The 17013-nt window shown below is 35.4% G+C and overlaps 1 protein-coding gene and 1 pseudogene across 2 annotated transcripts; both read left to right on the top strand.

The window, feature by feature from the left end:
- Positions 1–1451: 1451 nt before the first annotated feature.
- On the top strand, positions 1452–10497 carry LOC149572959 (plasma membrane ATPase 4-like). 2 transcript variants are annotated; one of them, XM_089814088.1, is made up of 23 exons: positions 1452–1515; positions 1628–1701; positions 2865–2978; positions 3076–3195; positions 3579–3677; positions 3776–3913; positions 4115–4249; positions 4491–4670; positions 5047–5253; positions 5538–5657; positions 5748–5867; positions 5983–6105; positions 6255–6359; positions 6440–6584; positions 6864–7028; positions 7184–7422; positions 7536–7568; positions 7656–7737; positions 7887–8047; positions 8200–8373; positions 8576–8758; positions 8894–9057; positions 9964–10497. In XM_089814088.1, exons 3-23 carry the CDS (start codon positions 2916–2918, stop codon positions 10058–10060), a joined length of 2853 nt encoding a protein of 950 aa, XP_089670214.1. In that variant the 5' UTR covers positions 1452–1515; positions 1628–1701; positions 2865–2915; the 3' UTR covers positions 10061–10497. The 2 variants fall into 2 exon arrangements, with proteins under 2 accessions (XP_089670214.1, XP_089670215.1); XM_089814089.1 differs by having other exon boundaries at positions 1625–1701.
- A 1518-nt stretch (positions 10498–12015) lies between these two features.
- On the top strand, positions 12016–13627 carry LOC149572958 (uncharacterized; annotated as a pseudogene).
- The last annotated feature ends 3386 nt before the right edge of the window (positions 13628–17013 follow it).

Raw genomic sequence — 17013 nt, 5'->3', positions numbered from 1 at the left:
ACATGATTACTTAATAAGCATCATAGAATATAACCATTACATGATCTTTGTTCAACATTAAATTACATGCTTGCTTGTAGTTTTTAACCATTTTCACCAAACCGCTAAATCAATAACAAGGGTTTGACCAAATGAGAAGAATATTAGCTTAACAAGCTCATAATCAATGTTTGTCCACATGACCCTTTTGTATTCATAAATTGAAAAAAAATGAGGTAAAAATATTTAGGCAAAGGTTGAAAAAATTGAGTTGAAATTTTAAGCATCGATTTTTATAAATATTATTTAGTTTGCAAGGTCCAATTCTATAATTGCTTAATTGAATTTTAGTGAATAGCTTTGATAAACTAATGAACAAGATCTTCATCAAATAGTTAGTTAAGCATCAATTCTATTAATGTAAAGAGACATCTATATTGACAAAATAAATAAGTGTAATAGCATGAGTGTTTAAAAAAACAAATTGATAACCATTTACTAATCAAAATATTTATATTTAATACTAAACATGATATGCCTAAGACAAAATAAAAAATACATATCTCTTATATATAATAAATAAAATTATTTTCATGTAAAATAAAAATTTATAAATAAATAAAATAATTTTATAAATTGAAATATTTTCCTATTTCTTAAACATATCTATACTTGATATTTATGAAAATTTAAACTTATTTAACTATATATATTTGAGATCTCTATACTAGTATTTATTTAAATAAACATTAATAATATAATCTATCTCAATTCAATAATAGTGTAAACCTTCATACTAGAAGTATTGCTCCACCTTAAAATTAATTAAGATAAAATAATTTAAAGATTTATTTATTTTCCCAATCATGTTAGTTGTTTGAAACACTACTAAACTATAACAAACGACCCACACTCTTCGTAAGCATAAAACATGATTTAGAAATCTAATAAAGTAGGGAGAGGAGAAACATAGTCTGGAGCACGCACAACGCAGATTTGATCGTATTTATTTACTTATAAATAATTGAAGCTTAACTAATCAAATAATTAATAAAAACAGTCAAAACGTGCATCTAGAACGCCGATTAGACAACAGGAGTGTGCACGCATTAAAACTCATTTATGATATGAGTCGAACAAATCTCCGTACCTGCTTCGCTCACACCAAATTACATATTATAACAATTGCTTAATGAATCAAATTCCAACTACTTTAATATGAAGCTGAGAATGGTTGGTTGGAATGTCTGTTTGAATCAAATCCTCCCAAGAAAACTGGAAAACAACCCAAAATAAAACCTCATCAAACATTTCTCAAATCTCTGTTTGAATGGCAGATATGTGTGAAGAAGACAGGGAAATGGAAGTATGTGGCATCTGCTACACCTTCCATGACTGCTTGGTGAAGTCTCAAACAAACAGTCAACGATGCACACTCTCACTTAAATATAACGAAGCTCAAATTAAAGAGCAATCAAAGGGAAAGCGACCAATTGTGATCCATCCCCAGAAATTCAAGCCTTCACAGTCCAAAAGGTATGGAAAACTACTTTGTCAGTCGTAGTAGCCTGTAAGATCAAGACTCTAAAACTAAAATTTAATGCGAGTTGAAAAAAATGACTGTATTGTTTTTGATGGCTTGAAGCAGCAGGGCCAGGGACAGGGATTGTGTCTGGGAGCTTCATCAATTGCTCTCCGGGCGAGGTTTCTGAATCTTTTGCTGTAAGTTGGGCTCAATTTTTGGCCATGCATGAACCCAGATTAGGCCATCTCAAGTTCAAACACATTTTTAAAAGATTTAAGTGGTGAATAAACTGATTTTGAATGTCCAGCTAGATAGGACCATGACTTTGAAAAACCTTTAGCATTAGAATTTTTAACAAGCGTTGCAAAGCATTTGCACATTAGTTCCATGGAGATCCGTGCAGTGATGCATGAGATTTGCACTATTAAAACTATAGAGGACATGATTTTAGCTCGGGATATTCTGAACAGTTTTTATCATTACTGGTTTAGATCGTGCTTTATGATCTACCATCGAGTTAGGTAAGTCAGTATAGATGACTTGGTGTGGTTTTGAATATGACCGTAAGTTTGTAAAATATAAAAATTATGAAGGATTTAAATTTTAAATCAGTATATTGCTGAAATAAATAATGTGAATAGCTAGACATGATTTTTCTAGTTAGTGTCTATCAATTGATATGTTTCCTGAAACAGCTCAGATCACTCTCATTCACTCTCATTCTAAAATGTTAATGCCATTAAACTTACACTGAGTATGATCGAAACTGTTTATGCAAAACACTTGTGAACAGTTGCTCCAATAAGCATCCCAACTCATTAGAATAAGTGTATTTTGAAGATACTGCCTAAAGGTAATTTGAAGTGTACGATTGCGCACCTGCTTTTGGAGTGTTCTAGTCTTCTTCTGATTAAATTTAAACAGCTTGTCTTGTGAATTCTTCTTGCAATATTTATCATTGTTTAAGTATATTTTCAGCCTCCAGCACCCAGTCTAGCAGGTACTATAGAGCAACAAAACTTGAGATTAGCCTCAAGAGAAAGTCACTTGTTAGGAAGATGTGTATCTTTACTTTGCAACAAAAATTAATCTGGAATATATAAACTTGAAGACAATGCAAGTTGAGTTAAAAGGTCATCGAGAAATTACAAAATAGTCTTTCAAAAGGGTGATTTTAGCATGAGATATGCTTCCCGGGACACATAAATAAAGCAAAATTGTTGTACAAAATGCAGAGTAGATGTAACAGAATATATTTCTCATTGCTCGCACTCTGTCATACTCTGCCCATATTATTGTTCCCAAAAATTGCAAATTCGCAAGTCAAGTTCTGACTATAATCACCTGGCGTGTAATGCAGATATCAAGCACAAATTTAAATTTGAATCCTCAAAGCTGTTCTTTTACAAGCATGGAGTCCGATGAGACAAAACCTCTGCTTCCAGAGGCTTTCAACACAGATATGGTTGATCTGGTGAGTGCTTTAACGAATTTATTTACATGAAAAGCACTGGAAATGATTAAAAGATTTGAAAATTCAGAAGTGTGAAGAAATTGGGAATACGTTGCAGGCACGAGTGCCTTTGGAAGAAGTATTTGAACAACTGAGAAGCTCCAGATCAGGACTGACATCCGAGGATGGAGATGCCCGTCTGCAAATTTTTGGACCCAACAAGCTAGAGGAGAAAACTGTAAGAACCTGACTGTTTCCATCTGTAAAAGAATTCCATAAGTATTAGAGCTCATATGATTGTTGCTTGTTCCAATACATACAGATCAAGGCAATCCATAATCAAACAACATAGAACCATTTATATTTTGTTGATGTGTTTTATAATCTCTACCAGCAATGATAACCATGTTTCACTTAACAAAGAGACATTGAGCTAGTTCTGAACCAGTGGAAAGCATAATTCTCTAATCCTTATTTACAAGGGAGAAGCAGAGTAACAAAATCGACTGGAGAGAAAATATTATATACCATAAGATATATTCACTAATATTTGAGTTGAATGTGGTCTTTCCAGCATTGATTGAAAATGGCTAAGTTTTTCTCTACACTGTTCAATTTCAGGAAAACAAGTTTTTGAAGTTTCTTAGTTTTATGTGGAACCCTCTGTCATGGGTGATGGAAGCCGCAGCAATCATGGCTATAGCTCTTGCTAATGGTGGAGTAAGTTTGGATGAGCTTGTATAACACTACTTGCATTTTCGATTGCTTGACTTTTTAAATTATATTCTTACACAAATTGGGAAAACTAATTAACTCAGGGCGAACCTCCTGACTGGCAAGACTTTATTGGAATCATCTGTCTGTTGTTAATAAATTCAACAATCAGTTTTGTAGAGGAAAACAACGCCGGCAATGCAGCAGCTGCTCTCATGGCCAGTTTAGCTCCAAAAACCAAGGTCTGACTTCTTTTTTCCAAGAACTAAATTAGCCAAATCAGGAAAGAAAAGAGACTAAAAAGAGTATTGGAAGTGGAAATCAATTATGCGGGGATTGGCAATGCCAGTAAATGTCAGTTTTAAAAAGCACAAAAACTGAATACAGAGTGATATATTTCATCTTCATTTCTGTTTAATTTGTAATTGTTTGATTTTGTTCAGGTTATTAGAGATGGGCAATGGCAAGAACGGGATGCTGCAATTTTGGTTCCAGGAGATGTTATAAGCATTAAGCTTGGAGATATTGTTCCTGCAGACGCTCGTTTACTTGAAGGTGACCCTTTAAAAATCGATCAGGTGAGACAATGTGTGCGCCTTCTTGTAGCAAAATAGGACTATTGAACATCAGTTTCATTCCCACGTCTATATGCATCGTATGATGTGTGTACTGTGTATTCATAAATTCATATATTTCTTATGATGCTGTACTTAGATTTCTACCTTATGTAAAAGTAATGAATGCAATTGTTAAATGTAAAGTATTTGTTAAATGTTTCTTCAAGGACTAATCCAATAATGCTATCTTTTGGTCATGCAGTCAGCACTGACTGGCGAATCTCTTCCAGTAACAAAGAAGACAGGGGATGAAGTCTTCTCTGGCTCAACATGTAAACAAGGAGAACTTGAGGCGATTGTAATCGCGACTGGTGTCCATACATTCTTTGGAAAAGCTGCCCATCTTGTTGATTCAACAGAAGTTGTTGGACATTTTCAAAAGGTCAAATGATCTATCTGTCTTGAAATAAATTCTAGAATTCTCAATACTTTATAGTAATGAAGAATTTTTATGTTAGAACATGACCACGTCCCACTTGGTCATGCCGGCATGGATGATGTAACAGGTCAGATGGTTGCGTTATAAAATCTATAGTAAAAAGAAAATAAAGTACAAATTTAGAAAAATTGATGTACTAAAGAATATTTTAAAAGGAAATATTGTGCTTTTCCTCTTTTTCCTATTGATAGTTAGAAGTTAAAACATGATTAGTGTTTTTCATCAATTCAATGTTGCAATCTTGTTATTGAAAACTTACTGAAAATGTTGATGAGAAAACATGTAAAATCTAATCCTGTGAACCTCTCTCCCACCGCAGGTCCTTACAGCAATCGGGAATTTCTGCATTTGTTCGATAGCTATTGGTATGATTTTGGAGATCATAGTAATGTATCCTATCCAGCACCGCTCTTACAGAAGTGGAATCAACAATCTCCTGGTTCTGCTAATTGGTGGAATTCCCATTGCCATGCCAACTGTTCTATCGGTCACTTTGGCAATAGGTTCTCACCGTCTCTCTCAACAGGTAGCAAACAAACATCAAATTTTCTTATGTTTGAAATGAACAATTCAGCAAAACATGCTCTTAAAAATCCCTACATGAAAAATTATAGTTAAAAGGTTCAGCTATACTAGCAGTGGATTGTAGTTATTGTCCTTATCATGATTTAGGTCATCTCCAAATTCCAGAACGCTAGTCTTCCACTATACAGGGATTGAAATTATTTTAACTATCCCGATTTTAAAGTGGATTCAAAAAAAGAAAGCTGAAAACAATTCTGACGAAGCTGCAAATCAAAATTTGAACAGGGTGCAATTACAAAGAGAATGACAGCAATTGAAGAAATGGCTGGAATGGATGTTCTTTGCAGTGACAAAACTGGAACTCTTACTCTTAATCGTCTGACTGTGGACAAGAATCTTATTGAGGTACATGGTACTCAAACTTGCAGTGAAGTTGTTTCAGAAATGTCTTAAATAAGGAAAAAGAAATCATGTGAATGAAATGTTGCTTTTTAGGTATTCCACAAAGACATGGATAAGGATACGGTGGTCTTGCTTGCAGCAAGAGCATCTAGAGTTGAGAATCAAGATGCTATTGATGCTGCCATTGTCAATATGCTTGCGGATCCTAGAGAGGTAAAACAATTCATTCTCTATTTAATTTTACTGCAAAATTAATCCCAACATGATTCATATTTTCAAGCAACAATGTCATATTTGAAGAACACTTAATTGAAGTTTATGATTGCAGGCACGAGCAAATATCACCGAAGTTCATTTTTTCCCTTTTAATCCTGTTGACAAACGAACAGCCATTACCTATATTGAACCTGATGGAACATGGTATCGTGCCAGCAAAGGAGCTCCAGAGCAGGTGCCCCCAAATCTTCCCCAGTTCATTATAAATTTCTAGACATCGGTAAAGAATCTTATGATGTACCATTGTATAACAATATAATGCTAATTAATCTACATTACAGAAGATATCGACTAATTTCCTATTCAAACTTTTTGTGTGGGCAGATTCTTGATTTGTGTGTGGAGAAAGGTGAGATTGCCGACAGGGTACATTCAATAATTGACAAGTTTGCTGAGCGAGGATTGCGCTCCTTAGCTGTTGCAATTCAGGTATCCAAAAAAGGAAGATGCATTTGTGCACACTTCATTTACTTGCACACCAAAAAAATTCTAATAAATGTCTCCTGCAGACTGTACCTGAGCAAAACAAAGAAAGCCCTGGAGATCCTTGGAAGTTTTGTGGATTATTGCCACTATTTGATCCTCCCCGACATGATAGCGCTGAAACAATCCGCAGGGCTCTTAAGCTTGGTGTCTGTGTGAAAATGATTACGGGTATGCTCTAGATTTCAAATAAAAAAAGAATGTATCTGCTGCTTGAAATTTCTGTCAAGATCTTGGAACAGTTTGGTCCTTATGAAGCAAGTCATAAATCTATCACCTCACGATGATATGCTTAGCAGTATTCTCAAGAGGAGAAATCAGTGCTATATTATGATTTGTATGAATACAGTGGGTGAATTAGAAGGCAAGACTTATGTTGAAGTGCTTCTCAAGAACATTATATAATGAATCTGGGTCTATATGAGAAATTGACAAGTGGTATAAGTGCAGGAGATCAACTAGCTATAGCTAAAGAGACTGGTAGGCGTCTTGGAATGGGAACAAATATGTACCCATCATCGTCATTGTTGGGCCATGTTAAAGATGAAGTTACGGAAGGACTGCCCGTGGAGGAGCTGATCGAAAAAGCTGATGGGTTTGCTGGTGTCTTCCCCGGTATGCTTCAAATTACATGACTTCGTCTACAAAATCGTAACTGAGAATCATAAAACATGTAACATCTAAAGATGACTTTGATCTTATGAACAATTTGTTATTTATTCACTTGAACAACACTAAGTGGATCGTGATCCATGTGCTTATTGAAACAGAACACAAATACGAAATCGTGAAAAAACTTCAAGAGAGAAAACATATATGTGGGATGACAGGTGATGGAGTGAATGATGCTCCCGCCTTGAAAAAGGCAGATATTGGAATTGCAGTGGCAGATGCCACCGATGCTGCCAGGGGTGCAGCTGACATTGTTTTAACGGAACCTGGACTGAGTGTCATTGTCAGTGCTGTACTTACAAGCCGTGCTATATTCCAAAGGATGAAGAATTATACGGTAAGGACCGCATTTGTACACTAACATGGATATAGTTTCTCTATTTGGTTTGGTATCCTAACTATGCTTTTTCAGTTGACTGAAAAACATTTTCCAAATGAATATTTGTGCAGATTTATGCAGTCTCCATTACTATTCGTATTGTGGTAAGTTGGAATAGACTCAAATTTTTCTTCAAATGATCATATGCACGACTACACGATTTGTTGATGCTTATAATAAATAAATTGCAGCTTGGTTTCATGCTACTGGCCCTCATATGGGAATATGATTTTCCTCCTTTCATGGTCTTGATCATAGCCATTCTTAATGACGGTTAGTATATATTTTCGCTCCCCATAACCATTTTCTTATTCACATTTTTGTCATCCTGAATTGGTCTACATGAAGAAGATTTTTTCCCTTTTAGGACAATCCATTAGAAAACATGATGTTGACCAGATTATTACATTTCTATTTGACAGGTACCATAATGACAATCTCACAAGATAGAGTGAAACCATCACCAGGGCCTGACAGCTGGAAACTAAATGAAATATTTGCAACGGGAGTAGTAATTGGCACTTACCTTGCACTTATAACTGTCCTGTTTTACTGGACTGTAACAAACACAACATTCTTTGAGGTACTAAATCTCTTTCCTCACTCTTCCCCAACTTTACTTTATAAGCATTGCTTGCATCATAAATATAATCTTAAATCCGAAAATCTGTCTAGGAAGTTGGCAATTTGCATTCCATTTCTTTTACTGAGCTTTCAATTGCTTCTCCGTTACAGACACATTTCCACGTCAAATCAATAAGTAGTAATGACGAACAGGTTACTGCTGCTATTTATTTACAAGTCAGCATAATTAGCCAAGCCCTTATTTTTGTCACACGTTCTCAAGGCTGGTCCTTCATGGAACGTCCTGGCACTCTACTTATGTGTGCTTTTGTGGTAGCTCAACTGGTAAGTTACTTCAAAAGATTCCTACAATTATTCTCACATACAGAAAGCTAAAGGAACTAATTGTTTCTGTATTGGCTAGTAAGTGCCCAGGATCGTAACCTAGCTGAAATGTTAATAGTTGCAGTAATATGTCCATTACCATTTTAATCTAACATAGGGAGAACCATTGGGCATCACGTTTTACTTTCTGTGTTGATATTAGGTTGCAACATTGATAGCAGTGTATGCACATTGGGCATTTGCTTCCATTGAAGGTGCAGGGTGGGGATGGGCTGGAATAATTTGGCTTTACAGTGTGGTTTTTTACGTACCTCTGGATGTCATAAAGTTTGCAGTCCGTTACAGCCTCAGCGGAGAAGCTTGGGCATTGGTATTTGAGAGGAAGGTCAGTTCCATTCCACCTCTCTTCTAGATGGTATTTAGGGACATGCTATAAGTATTCAAAGTCTCTTTGGATTAATGATTATTCAGTAATAGATAGATAACAACTTTTGATTTGTGTAACTGGGAAATTATGCAGACCGCATTCACCACAAAGAAAGACTACGGAAGAGAGGATAGAGAAGCCAAATGGGCAATTGCTCAGAGAACTCTACATGGACTCGTCAATCCTGAAACTCATACTTATGGCAGACGATCATCAATGATTGCGGAGCAGGCCAGAAGGCGTGCAGAGATTGCAAGGTACAAAATTTATACTAGCCTCATTTCATAAGAAAAACAAAAATAGCTCATCAGATCTACTTCTACTTTATATAATGAATGAATGAATGATATTAATGAAGTCTATGAGACCAAAGCAGTCAAGGGATCAAATGATTGCAGCTCGAAGCAATTTCCATATTTCTTTCTATTTTCAATCTTCTGATATAGATCTTAACCAAGAATTCTGTAGTTTTCTTAATTTTGTCTACTTCAAATAAGCTATGCATGTTGTCCACCTTTAAGAGAGCATCGTAATAAGTTTGGATGTTGGCATAAGCTGTGCATTCCAAGAGAAAATGTCATTCCGTTTCAATAGCTCCCGTCCTACAAAACATGCAAACCCTCTCCTCCCAAGCCTCTTTGGGCCTCTTCCATCTACCCATCTCACAACTGAGGTGATGAGATCCTGTCCTCAATTGTACCACTAACAACCTCACCTTAACTTTAATAGCAGCCCAAAGATACTTTTCTTGCAATTATGTTTTATAAATTTTAGATATCTGTATCATTCTTTTACTTTTCTGTAGGATTCACCATCACTTCTCTATATGTCAACTTTTTGCGCCTATCCTAAAAATCCTAGGATTGTTGGTACATTTTTTACAGAAATCCGTCTCATTTGTAATTTCATTTCTTTTTGGATTTAACTATGTCATTTCTTTACATTATCAAGGTAAATCTGTTAAACCTAAGCCCTGAACAGCATTCTTGAAGACAAACCTGAAACAGGGGTATATATAAAGAAATGACAGTAAAATCTAGAAATTGAAAAAAAAATCTCGCATTTCTTCTATCCTGTTACATATTGAAGAGTATCCAAATTGCAGGGATTTATATTGTGATCATGGAAATTTAAGAAAATGTGATGATTGTGTGTATTTGCAGGTTGAGAGAAGTGCATACATTGAAAGGACACGTGGAATCAGTGGTTCGATTGAAGGGATTAAACATCAATGCCATTCAACAAGCATACACTGTTTGACAAAAGTCAACCACATTGGGTAGGTGTCAATCCTCGTTCATAAGCTGGGGAGATTTCTGAACAACGCAATTGTGTGTGACAGAAGCAATATCGGACAAAGTTAAATGGAGGAGGATGCATTTGATCTAGCCTAGTAAATATTGCCAAGCTAATGCGTTTAGCCACAGCGTATCTATCTCAAAATTATCCCGTCCAGAGGTTATATTTGTTGGGCATAGAGCGAATTCATTAGGCTAAGTAATATTCCATTTTGCCTGTATTTGTTGAGAGCATTCCGCTTCACAAGGTAGAGTTTTGACATTTCCATTTCCCTTCCAGTTTTTAACCTTACCACGTCATTAAATTATTTGATAGCAATAAAACATGGTCCATGCTTTTGGATGTATAACTTTTCCATCAATTTCAAGTTTGAGAGAATCAACTTTGGCAGGGGCTTATTCATTGAAATTAATAATTTTGTTGTTGGACTTCACTTTGTTATCTAGGCAGCTAATTTATACTGTTTTCATACCAGTTCTTGAAGGTTAAAAAACACTACGTGACTCCTACATAGTGTTCTAAGTAAAGAGAGAATTTGAACAAATTAGACAGAAAAGGCTTCCACTTTGATACTAAAGATTAAGTGTAAACAATAATACTCGGAGAATAATATCCTTTACCACAATCCACGGACTATGATGCATTATGCCCAATTTATTCACAATTTCACAAGCTTTCGCCATTTTAAAATGGTGTAGGGTGGGTGTTATACAAAAGCGAGGATTTATTGATATAAAATGGTAAGTTTCAACATTATCAAAATCTTCTTTTAGTGGAGCACATTAAATTGGCAACTTATAACTAGCAGTTGCATAATTAAATGCAATTTTTTCGCTGATTGGTACTGTACTGTATGTGTAATTTGGACACGAGTTTTAATTATGAGAAATATTATGTTTGAATCATTATTTATAATTTCAACGTAGCGTGGTATAAATCGAAAATTTCCACCACTGTTAGTTCTCCTTTACCCATCGAAACCCATTAAAAAAATAGATCCCCCAAACTAGAATGAAGATTTTGACTCACTTCCCTTGGGCGGCTGCAGGACAAGCTCTCGTTGCATCATGCAGCATATGGAAAGTGCATGGCATGTGTGCCCATGGACCAGACCCTGCGTTTTTCCTATGGGCTAAGGAGCCAATAAACCTTAATTGACCAATATAAAAAAATGTCCCCACTACATCAAAAAGGTAAAATTTGCAACCGATACAAACTACAGAAATAAAGCATATTAACATATTCACATCAATTTTTAACGAGATGCTTAGGAAAACACATCTACCAAATCAAACTAGTAAATTCACAACCGATGCACCCTTGAGAGTACCAAACCTGAGGTTTTTTAACAGCAGTTTGCCCAAGAGATTTCAGAAAAATGTATTAACACTGACTACCTCCTTCCCCTATAGTTGCATTTCCTTTCTATGGCTTCCAGCCCTGCCAAGGGCTAAAGAAGTCCAAACCGGGCCTTCAAGAGGCTAATAAAGGCAAACCTTCACCTTCCAGCCGGGCCCTTCGTCCCAGACCCAACTTTGATCTGATAGAAAGTTCATACTCTTGATCTGTTGCAATTATAGATCACGACTGACGACACTATGACAAAATTGACAGAAAAGACAACAGATACAAAATGGAAGGTATCATGTCGATTTCACAACCAGCAGACATCAGTGTCATATCAGCCGATTATTATAAGTGCCAATTTTAACTATTCAGAGAGAATTTTATTGTAAATTAAGTATTTCAAAGCTTATTAGATAAATCCATTTTGGTTATATAATACATAAAAAAAAGTAAGGATCGAGTTGGGTGAATCTGGAAGGATGAAGGGAGGATAGGAACTGGAAGCGGCTGTGTGTGAGGGTTTCAGAAGCTTGTTTTGCTGCCGCTGGGCTGTGCACGCATAGGGAGAGCGCCCCATTTCTCTTCTATCTGGTGAGACCTTTTGTAGCTTCAATATTGAATGATTATTGTTGTGCAGGGTTTGCGTTTATTATGGAAAACCAATTTTAAGAGCTTTTTTTCAAAGTTTCCTGCCTGGCTATTATGGCTGCGAGTGGGGTTTCCACAAGTCTCATTCTTGCTGGAGCCTCTGGTTGTGATGGATCTTCTCCTGGGGTGTGGTCACAGGAGAAGGAGCCATTTTATCATTATGTTAGCGAGCACCAAAAGTTAAATAAAGTTAATGGTTGTTTTCCGCGTAGCCAGGATCGGCCTGTGCTAGTTATTCCTCTAGAAGCGGTAATGGAGGATGTGGACTATTTGGCCACACATGCATTGATATGCAAGTTTCTTGGTATTCGGATTTTCCTAGCAGCTCTGGAAGCTTGGATTCGCCGTTCATGGCAGGTGGAAGGTGATATGGACATTATGTTGGCTTGGAATAGCTATTTTTTGGTGAATTTCTCTTTCACGTCAGATCGAAACTGGGTCTTTGAGGGAGGCCCATATTTTTATGACAGAGTAGGTCTTTTTATCAAACCCTGGCATCTGGGGTTCAATTCCGCTGAGGATCTTCCTTCGAGAGTTCCTGTTTGGGTTCGCTTGCCACGACTTCCTTTGGAGTTCTGGCATGAGGATATCTTGTGACAGATTGCCGCTGTGCTTGGAAAGCCGATTGCTATAGCCCACCAATCTCTGGACAAAAAGGTTATTTCCTATGCCTGTATTTGTGTTGAAATTGATTTAAATAATCCTTTGCCAAATTCTCTAGAAATTTGTTTTAGCTCTTCTTCTTGGATCCAACAACTAGACTATGAATCTATTCCCTTTCGTTGCCGCCTTTGTCATGTGTATGGTCATTTACAGCATCAATGCCCTCAAGCCTCCAAAGGCAATGGTACCCCTGTTGGGTTATCTGGCCCAAGGATGGCTAATGATGGAAAGGGGAATGGTCCAAATGTTAGTGGAAAAGGAAATGCTCAGTTTGATAGTGCAGGTACAGGGAAATTGTTAATTCTCTTTAGGAAACACTCCTTGCTAAATGTGACATCGGTGGGGGTTTGGATCCTATTGATGCTGGTATTTACTCTCGCCTCTCCTTTCCTCTTCAGGGTTGCTCTCCCTCGATCCCCCACACCCGCTCTGGGAATAGAGCTAAGCAACACCCTCAGCGAGTTAATCGTCAGGGATGTTGGTCTCCTCCTGAGGTGGGCACTCTTAAAATCAACACTGATGGTTCTTCTTGGGGAAATCCTAGTCCGGCTAGTATTGGGGGAGTTGGGCGTGATAGTTCTGGTGATATCTAGTTTCTGTTTTCTATATACAAGGGTTACCATACTAATAACCTCATGGAAGCCCTGGCTATCTTGGTTGCAGTGGAACAGTGTTGTCTACGTGGCTGGAAAAGAATCATCTGTGAGACTGACTCGCAGGTGGTTGTGAACTTATTGCATAATAGGAACCTTGTGCATGTGGATTGGCATTTGGCTCTGGTTATTCAGCAGATCATTCAGTTATGCAATTCTCTGGATTCTGTGTCCTTTATGCATATCCCTCGTGAGTGGAACGGTTTGGTTGATTGCCTGGCTAAATGGGCCTTTGAGTAGGGGCTGACTTGGAACATTCTTGATCCTAGGATGCTTCCCCTTGATTTATCTCAAATACTAGATCAATTTGTGGACCAGAATAAAGCTATGTAGTTCTTTTTGTTTCTTGTGTTGTTCGACTCTCTTTGATATTCAATAAAAATTTTACCCCTCTTTTAGTAAAAAGAAATAAAATAAAATAAAAGTAAGCATTTATATTAGAGATATTTTTCATACTAAATCATACTATAATATTTTTCACAGTAAGTCAAATTATAATACTCATCAGAATATAGCATTATCATAAGATGAATTGCTGTGGAAAACATCTCCTATTTATCGATTGTTAAGCTATCTTTAATGGAGTGGCAAGCTAGGTTAAGTGTTTTGGAGCTGAAGGTCCGTCTCATCTCTGTGAGCATCACATAGATGCAATGATTGGTACATATACCATTCATTCTCATAAGAAAAAGATTCTTGTGAAACACTAAACATGAAACAAGGATCAATGAATTTGACTTGAATACTATCTCTGTGAGCTTCACATAGATGCAATGATTGGTACATATACCATTCATTCTCATAAGAAAAAGATTCTTGTGAAACACTAAACATGAAACAAGGATCAATGAATTTGACTTGAATACTACATTATTAACGTAATAGCAATATCATAATCACTATATTTTACAATGGAAATATTATTTCTTATATAAGTGTCTATCTAATTAGAAATCAGAAATTCATTTAAGTACTTCAAAGTTCAAAGTCAATGTCCACCACTAAACTTACTTGAACTCAACTAAAATATTCAAAAGCCATTGAAACTTTTGTTTAATTCTTGTATTGCCACTAAAAATTTATAATTTTTTCAATTTTTGAATGATTAAAACTATAAACAAAATGATTATGGAGGATCTCTATTAAAAGAAATTAACAAATCTTAAATTGTTTCTTTTGAAGTACCTGCAAATTACAAAAGGCAAAGTAGTCATCGACACGATTTACATCGGGAGCAAGGGAACTAAGGTTGAAACTCCAAGAACCAAGTTTCCCGACAACAGGGTTTTACTCTTGAGGTTGTATGCGCGGCTGCAACAAATATATGCATATTTAACAACCATTGCATTTCAAGCAATTACAATTTCATTAGCCACTTTGTGAAAAAGTTTGTGTGCACTATATATATTTTTGGCCTTCCTGTCAAAGGAAAAATTCCTACAAGGGCTTTACCACACGGGATGGAACGTTTAATTGTATAATAGAGGTGATGAAAATCATAGATGTTGAAATTACTAGAAACTGTCATCTTTTACAAGAAGATGGTGAATTCTGTAACTAAGGGCTTGGTGTTCAATAAAACATCCTGTCCTAAGCTAGGTAAATAACTCTTCAAATATAATGTTGGAAAATGGCTGCGGGTAACGGAAGTCCTTTAACCCTTACTTTATCAATTCACATTCGGTTATCACGGTCCACGAGTTAGAGTACTCAGCTTCTAGGAAAACTTGTGTACTTCTAATTTGAATCACACTCTGTATCTCTTGATCATGACGTTAAGAATTATCTAAAACATTGATAAAAATTCAGATGGACAAAATGCTTTTACAAAATCTTACTACTATAATACTCCATTTTTCTGTAGACCTTATGTTTGATGAGGTAATAAAAAACCACAGAAGAAGTAATAAGATATTCAAGCATCTTTGTTAAATTTCCATTTAAGCTGTGGAGACTGCCGAGCAGGACTTATGTTGCCCATAAACGAACTCAACGTAAAGTACCTTTATACGGTGGAACTCCCTCGATTAAAGGTCGTTATGCCTTTAAAATATTTCCAAGAAACTAGCACATCCTGTCTGAGCCTCATATAACTTGAAAGTCTAAGCAAACTGTAAGCTAGGCTTCCTTGCATGATTTCAGTCACAAAGGTAGTGTCGTGGATCTGAAGTGCAGTCCTCTGGAGCCAATGTCTCATTCCATGTTATGCCTTTGGATCAGTTGCTATATGGGAAGCACGATTTTTGGACAAACCAGCAATTTCAAGTATGGCACATCATGATGCAGATGTCAATGTTAGTTCATGGAAGCAATTGACATGTTGCATATTCTGGAAGCTTTTCATGTGGATCCCAGAGCAGCTGCGGGAAACCCCCGTGTGGCCAATCTTCACGGATGGGGTTTATACTCACAGATTTTATTTTAAGTGCTCTGAATGAAGAGTTTTTACTCATCATTTTGCCCTTTTTAAGCGATGAAGAAGCCAAAATCTGAACTCTTAAGACTTTGGAAGATTGGGATCTTCTTCCTCCTAGTTCTTTCTTTTAGCTCTTTCTTTCTCCATAGAATTCTTGAACCAGCTTTTATATTAATAAATACTAGCACTTGCATTTCAGTGTGTACGCTGATAGTAGCATATGCTGCACAGTTTATTAAATGAGACAAGTACAGAAATACTTTATTTTTTATTTTTTTATAGTTGTAACTGAATGTTCTCTTGATTGTATGGAAATCTTGATTTCTAAAACTATATAATATAATGTATTGAATAAACATGTTTAATTTAACTTGTCATAGACAATACTATTGCATTAATTTGATAAAGTTCAATTAAGTTTAACCAATCACAACACTTTATTTTTATTTTTTACTTTTTAAATAACAATAGTTTTTACAATAGATATATATATATATATATATATGAAATAAAAAAACTATTTATTTGCATTTTGATTGGTTCAAACCAATTTGTGTTATAGGGACGCTTTATTTGGACTTCCTCCATATTGCATTATTTTCAACAAGATTTTCGTCGGAACATTCATTTTTTGTGATGTCCTTTTATTGTTTTCCATTTTTTCATACAAACATAATAATATGAATATATAACTATTAGTGTAAAATATATAATTACAAATGCAAAAATATATATAAAAATCAAAGTATTAAAATTCAAATGAAACAATATTGTAGAGGATAGTGTGAGGGGAATAATCTAATAACTTAATAACTTAAAATTTGAATTGCTTCATGTAGAATTAAATCGTATACAATCGTAATTTTTAAATTATATAAATTTTAACATAATTAATAAATATTTTAATAATTAAATTTTAAAATGATTTAATGTCTTTTTAATTATCATTAATTAATAAACTAAATTCAAAATTTGATAACAAAATCATGTGAATAATTGATGTGTGGGTGAGTAAAATGAGGGTATCATATTTTTCCTTATTAGAAATTTTATCTTATTATTGACTTTAATATATACTTTTGAAAAGACAAGTTTAATATCAATAATCTTTTGATTGCATTGTAATTCTTAAAGTTGTAAATTGTAGCTTGAAATCATGTCATTCTAGAAATAATAGTTTAAAAATA

The sequence above is a fragment of the Cupressus sempervirens genome, chromosome 2 (genome assembly GCF_028749045.1).
Source record: "Cupressus sempervirens isolate cs-2001-9-10 chromosome 2, ASM2874904v1, whole genome shotgun sequence".
NCBI classification, from domain to species: domain Eukaryota; kingdom Viridiplantae; phylum Streptophyta; class Pinopsida; order Cupressales; family Cupressaceae; genus Cupressus; species Cupressus sempervirens.
This window is presented reverse-complemented; position numbering and strand designations above follow the sequence as displayed.